The 7,374-nt window shown below is 39.3% G+C and overlaps 1 protein-coding gene across 1 annotated transcript in view; it reads right to left on the reverse strand.

Moving 5' to 3' along the window:
- LOC135463568 (prolyl endopeptidase-like) overlaps positions 1–2,864 on the reverse strand; it is a 31,593-nt gene extending 28,729 nt beyond the window's left edge. The window contains exon 1 of the mRNA XM_064740868.1: positions 2,678–2,864. Within this exon, the coding sequence (XP_064596938.1) occupies positions 2,678–2,746 (69 nt within the window). The 5' untranslated portion in view covers positions 2,747–2,864. The remainder of the gene's footprint in view (positions 1–2,677) is intronic.
- Between the last annotated feature and the right edge of the window lie 4,510 nt (positions 2,865–7,374).

Below are 7,374 nucleotides of genomic sequence, written 5' to 3' on the forward strand. Positions count from 1 at the left end.
GGTAGCTTTTGTCTCAAACATCATGACATACTACCATGTCATCAGGTTTTTAAATAGAATGTTGATCTGACGTTGATTTTGGGCCATCCCTAGCATAACAACATTTTTGCCAGGGATTTTCAAGGAAAGCTGTGATAATAAACATAATCACAGCCCCAGAGGGTTTAAAGAACTTTTTAACACAAGGTTGCTGTCATGTGGTAGAGTGACGTCAATTCATTGAAGAACCTGCTCTTCACAATGAAAATTTGATAAGGGGTCAGCAGCTAACAATGCATCAAACCAGTCTTTACAACTGCTCAGCCCTACAGAGCTACACCACAATAAAAGGCTGCTGTAAAGAGTAAGGTGCTGTCTCTAGGGCCTATGAGAGGTACCAGTTCTCGGGAGTTCCGCGTAGGGGCGCTCGCACACGTACCAGAAGTTGGGGTTAGAATCCTGGGGTGCGTTCCATTCGTCTGTCTGAGCGCCACTGATGGCAGATACAGTGGCCACCGCAGGACACAGTGTGACGTTTCAATGTTCCGGAAGTTGCACGAGTTAAGGCGGTACATACAATACACGCCACGACTCCACCGACGTCTCCTTCAGTGGCAAATGGAACGACATGACAAGGAGCGCATGAAACGGACCCCTTGCGATACGTGGTCTTCGCGCATGAGCGTTGAGCGAATGGAGCATTTTCTAATCTTCCTGTTTATACGCGAGGGCCCCCACTCGAAACTCCCAAGAACTTGTATCTCTCACAGGCCCTATCACAGGCACTCAAAGTTTTCTCCCTTTATTAGTCTGTCAAACATTAATATATATGGACAGGCGTGAAAAACCATTGGCAAGAAATCACGAATTGGCAATAAAGAAAACCTTTGTTTCTCGATTGTTATTGCACCTGCTCACACTATAAACATATTTTTCCTAATCACAGTCTATTGAGCGGCTCGAATTCCGCATGAATATCACTTTTAAAGGAAATGTCCAAAATCTATGAACTCCATCGTGTACCCTGACGCTCTGCCATTTATAGTCACATATCTTTCTAAACAGGAGCAGATTCCACAAAGCCATTTCTGACTCTTTACAATGCTTACTTTTTGGTTCTGGAAGTAGAATTTTTTACTTCAGTCAGAAATAGCTTTGGGGAATCGGCCTTCAATGGTATGGTATTTTTTAAAGCTAATCTCTCTAATATTTTTGCAAAGGAAAAAACAAGACAAAGAGAAGAAAAAAGAAGTAATAACAAATAAAAAGTTACCGAAAGGCAGGATTGCCTATATATGTGCATGGGATTTCGCTACTGTTGAATATTTATACATTTGCCATAGACATATTTTTTTAGTTTTCACTCTGTAGAAATGGGTTGTTGCGGAATATAACTCTGTATCAAGGAACATGAAGTGTTGGGAGAGTTACAAGGAATAACTCCTTCTAATGTGTCGGATCGATGGTAAGCCACCTTTACCGCATCTTAAATCGAAACATAAATTGACGTCAACCGAGTGGTCCCCATAATCAACAAACCTGTTCTGAGTCTTGCCAAACCAAAAATGATCCATGACATCCTCACAAATTCACAAAATAAATACATGTTCAGACACCACACCCACTGTAGCCACCATCTCGTTCTGACAATCGTACATGCAAGTCTCGTGATCGATGTGAGTGCAGAAAAAAAAAATAAGGTTGTTAAAGGGAAATAATACCTGGTGTAGACATGGGTGTACCATCTGAAAATGTATTTATTTTGTGAGTTTGTGCAGTTGTCATGGATCGTTTTTGGTTCTGCAAGACTCAGAACAGGTTTACGATAGGGAAGATTTAATGCGTGTGTGAAGATGCGGTTAATGTGGCTTACTCTCGATCTGACACATTAGAAGCAGTTATTTCCTGTAACTCTCCTAACACTTCGAGTTGGTCAATTCAGAGAGTTACATTCTGCAACTGTAGAAACAGGACACAATAAAAATAGTTACACAATTCTTGCTGATAATTAACTGAACTGTGGATGTACTTAGTGTGACCACATATATCTGGCCACAAAGTAGGGGTGAATGTGGTAATTTGAATTCATCCATTATTTCTTCTGGTTTTCTATTGTCTTCAGACTTTTTCGACAATTTATTTGCATATCAGTTCATGTAAGTAGACATGAAAAAGCAGTTAAAATATGACATGTGTATGTAAATTTTAACTTTTAGATTGTGCCTATGCATGGATTTAAAAAAATTATACGTCCACATTTTTCAACCAAATATCTGCCATGGTGTCTTCTGCTGTAAATTTGTAATACGCTCGTAAACAGCTGGTTTGTGCCTGTGCCAAGTATGACATGCATGCACGCCAGTTTGTGAATCTTCGTCAGCTCACGAAGAGGATTTAAATGGCTAGCACCTAAGCAAGCAATGGAGTTCATAGATTTTGGGCATTTCCCTCTGAGGTGATATTCACGTGGAATTTGAGCCGTTTAACGCACTGGGATTAGGAAAGATATGTGTATAGTGCGAGCAGGTGAGATAACAATCGAGAAACAAAGGGTTTTTATTGTCCCTTTGTGATTTCTTGCCAACCTGACACATGATGTCGTGTGTGTATTGATTTTCTACTTCCAGTCGTCTGCCATTGACAGAACAGTTTCACAACAACAACACTACGAGTCACACTTTCGTTATTATAGACATACTTTCGTTCCGTGATAATCCTCCACAACCCTCTCGTCTCTGCGGGCGTCTGGGTAGATAAACGTCGTCATTATCAATTTTTGCAAGTGAAATGCAAATGTTTGAGATTGCAACGACAAAAAAGGATCAAAATGCTAACGAAATAAAAACCCGCCAACTGTCACGCGAGTTAAAACAAGCACCTCTTTTTTTACCTTCACCGCTAAAGAGTTCCAACATCTCCCCAACCGAGACTTCGTAGCGTACATTCCGTTTATCTCTATAAGGGCTGTCCAACTAGCCACGAATCAGTCCACTGATCAAAATTAATAATCTGTTTAAATTTACAGGGAAACCTTGTACTTTCTTTTTCTTTTACAAAAATGTTCTAAGGCCTAACCAGAGAGAAAAAAAATATGGCGTGTCAAGGTTGGAAAATACCTGTAGGCCCAGGCGCCGAGGTACCGTACAGCCACTTTGGAAAAATTACCGTGGTGTCTAGGCAAACAAATTAGCCGTACACTGCATGGGATGTGCATTCTTGAAAACTCACAACATCTCTCCAGTATTCACGTACCGTATGAATGGACATATCCACTTTGCATTTCTCAGATCTCTGTACTACTATCTTTCACAAAAACTTATTTGATAGAGTTTTATCACTATTTTTTTTTTCGGTACTTAATAAAACTGGTCACCGCTACATCAACGTCAAAGACAACAAAGCCTTTTTAGTTCCACTACGTGCAAGGGTTCCTATTCACAAGATGCCCATTTGTTGGTCATTGAGTTGCTTAAATTTCTGATTACTAACATCTATATGAAATTCGGGGAAACCATCAACAATATATCGGAATTGCGATGAGTACAAATCGTGCGCCTCTCTTGGCTTATGTATTTGTTCTTAACGTTACAGTAACAAATCTTTCTTCAGGTCCGCTACACACAAGGGTTGTTATTTTCATGGCATGTCTCGTTGTTCATAGGCTTAATAAATAGCTTGAACTGTTCATTTATATAAAAAAAATCTGTGTGATCGGGGAAACCATATATCAACAATGTATACAGGCTAGGTATTTCGATGGATACAAATTGTACCCTGTTTTGGACGATTTATACTTGTTCTAGTACACTTAAACAAGTAATCTGTTAAATTTAACGGAAAGTCTGTTGTCTGAGTGATGCTAGAATGTATTCTGTTAGTCCAGCAGATTATTATGTTAAAAATAATACATATGCCTATCTTCTGTTAATTCAACACAACGATTCTATTAAATTAACATCATATTATATATGTGTAATATAACACAGTATTTAGTTAAAATAACATAATACATTCGAGCATCGCCCAGACAACAGACTTTCTGCTAAATTTAACAGATCAGTTTCTCGAATGTATATGAATACGACTACATGCAAAAGTTGACGACCTGCCAAATTTAAACAAACCATTCCTAACAAAGGCTCTCAAAAATATATCTCCCTTCGCTGGTTTCTAAGGAAACTATACACACTCTCCTGATACTACATATTATCTGGACTTGTACAAAGACCAAAACCGTTCCCTGTCACGTCCACTTTACGACGAGGAATAGCGTTAGTTTTGACATTATAGATTATCCATACTTGGCTAGCAATGTACTGAAGGGCCATCCATTTGGCGTGTACACATCTAGCCTTGTTGCATTTGCTTCTGTGTGTTTAATGTATATGCGCAGATTTCAACCAACGTCGTAAGTTATTACCGCAAAATCTGTTGTGTCAAGGTTATTTCATCAAACATCTTCACTCCAAGTTTCTTACAAAGTGTGTCATTATCTTATAAGTAAATATGGGTAACAATAAGTATCTCTGACAACTTAGATAAACGTTTTGATTTATTTCGTGGTGCACGATTTGGATACTGATTCCGTTCAATCGCCTGAAACGCTTCTGGTGTCATCATTGAAAACTGTTGATTGGTTCTCTTGGCATAAATCCGTCTTAATTCCGTACTAAATATACTTTCGTAGTTCCTTGATGGCTGATGTGATTATTGAGCCGGGACGTCCATTTTTGGTTGACGACCGGTATATGAACGCTAAATCAAATAATCTGTTAATTTTAACTTAGAGCCTCCAGTCTGGGGGATGCGAGAATGTCAATACGGTTATAATATTACTACTATGTAATAATATATTGTGTTGTATTCGACATAATATCTACAATAAAATTTCTATATTAATTTAATAGAATATTTGTTCTACATGTAACAAGTTAATCTGCTGTAATAACAGAATACGTTCTAGCATAACTCATACCAGACTTTGTGTTCAATTCAACAGATTATTATTATTATTATTATTATTTTTAGAGAAAATATCTGTTTTGACGCCTAGATTATATATTTGTAAATGGTCTAAACCGAGCAGTACCCGAAAATATCCGTCACATGTCACCAACTAAAGGACAATCATCGTGATGGCGTTATGCCGCAAGCCACGCAAGCTTACAACTGGATTGGAACACGAACGTCAACGGTCAGAGGCTATTACAGTCTCAACTGAGGAACTGTAGACTTTTGGACTTTAGGTAGATTTGTACGCTTTGTCCGGGTCACAGTGCTTTAGGTTTATTTTGTCGTCCCCTTCTGGTTTCTGGTTTTACAAACGCCTTATATATCTATGTGTCGAAGCAGACATTCGTATACCATTTCAAAGTTTTTATATGGATATAAACAAATCGGAAGTTGTTATCCAGATAGAAACTTTGTGATGTTACTTTGTCAACTTTATTTGCCTCTTACAGAACTAATTCGTATACCAGCCATCAGCCAATAAGGACGTTCCAGATCAACAATCGCAAGGCCAATTCCCAAAACGACATAAAACGCAAACCATCAAAGAACTATCATTTATTTATTGATTTGATTCGTGTTTTACGGCGCACTCAAGAATATTTCACTTATACGACGGCGGCCAGCATTATGGTGGGAGGAAACCGGGCAGAGCCCGGGGAAAACCCACGACCATCCGCAGGTTTCTGGAAGACCTTACCACTTAAGGTCGGAGAGGAAGCCAGCAAAAGAACTAGGATTAAAAGTATATAAAGTAGTAAAATAGGACGGACTCATACCAAGAGAAGCAGTCAAGTTTTCAATGATGCTGGAGAGACGCAAGGTATGTTCTAAGCATAAATCATTTGCGGATGCCTGGGAGGTGTTTCTACAGATCTACTGGCGACTAGATTCTGACTTTAAATAGTGAGGTGGCTTAATATTTTATCAATCCAGATATCGACACATACATCGTACATCTTTGATTGATTGAATGGCGTTGAATAACATTTCCCTTACTTTTATTTGATGGTTTGAGACCGTCTCACTTGTATGGCAGAGGAAATTGGCTAACTCGGGGTAAACCTTGCCACCTCTGGCAAGTTACTATCGAACTTTTCCATGTGTGACGTACAGACAGGGAAACTATGCTTTTACGACTCGACGCAACTGTCACGTTGGGTTGAGTTCGGTCTTAAACTTATATGTATTCCGAAATTAAAGCGAGGTAGTCGGATCAAGGCTTGAAAATCAAGGTCTGTGAATTGTTACCGGTATGAAAAATCACGTGGAAAGTGTGTAAATATATTTAAAATGTCACGCATCATTCAGCTTGAGCACTGACGGAGATGATAATACTACTCACGAAAACTGTAAATAGCGCACTGCTCAACAGTTCGGTGCGTTCGCCATAGCGTGCAGTTGTTTACATAAGGCGAAAGTAGTCATCTCAGATCAGGTGATGTAATGCACGAGCCTTTTGTAAAAAAATATGGCTCCCAAGTATATTTGAGATATAATCTCAATGGAGGCAGTAGATACATCTCTATTTTAGAATGACGAGAAAGGCAACAGGAGAAAAAATACGAGTGAGTTTGCGAAAAAGCAAACGAGAAGATGAGTGCAAACGGCCATACACGAGCAGCATATTGTTACTTCGTCATAAGCAGTGAAAGCGAAACAATCAACAGGTACCATTTTCAGTCTCTGGTATGAGCCCACTCGAGTTGATCTCAGGTCTCCCAACATCCAGACGGACAAATCTTTCATCAGGCCGCATTCAGACAACGCGATCTGTCGAATGGGGCAATCGCATGGAATCTATCGCATGTTCTTTTTTCAATCGACTGGTAGACTCGAAAACACCACATTCTGAATGAGGCGTTACGAAATGTACGTTTTTTTGGGTTCGACTATATAGTCGGATTCGTTGAGTTGCAACGATAAATCAAACCGTGTGAACGCGGCTTTCACGGGATTCGAACACAGTGCATCACGGGATAATGCCTACTGATTTTGCCTACCACAATCACGAGTTTCACTAAGCACATCTCAAACATTGCACATTTAAATGTAAATCACCGTTTTGTAATTTACTACATGGTTTGTTTGCTTTGGGTTTAATGTCGCTGTCAACATTATTTAGGTCAATTCGATTCGCCTTCCCGCCAGCTGTTGCAGCACATGTTTATACTGCTGTCTGATTGAAAATCCAGACACCAGACGGTTTATGAAGCAGACACTTTAAGCACTTGGCCACAGCAGTACAAACAAAATAATGAATAAAATGCCTCAAGCCTCTTCTAACAAATACAAATCTCTGCCAGGTTTCCTCTCACCATAACGCTGATTGCTGCTGTAGATGTGAAATGTACTTGAGTACAAACAAATAAACAAAAACAAGAA

Source organism: Liolophura sinensis, chromosome 3, assembly GCF_032854445.1.
Source record: "Liolophura sinensis isolate JHLJ2023 chromosome 3, CUHK_Ljap_v2, whole genome shotgun sequence".
Lineage (NCBI taxonomy): Eukaryota > Metazoa > Mollusca > Polyplacophora > Chitonida > Chitonidae > Liolophura > Liolophura sinensis.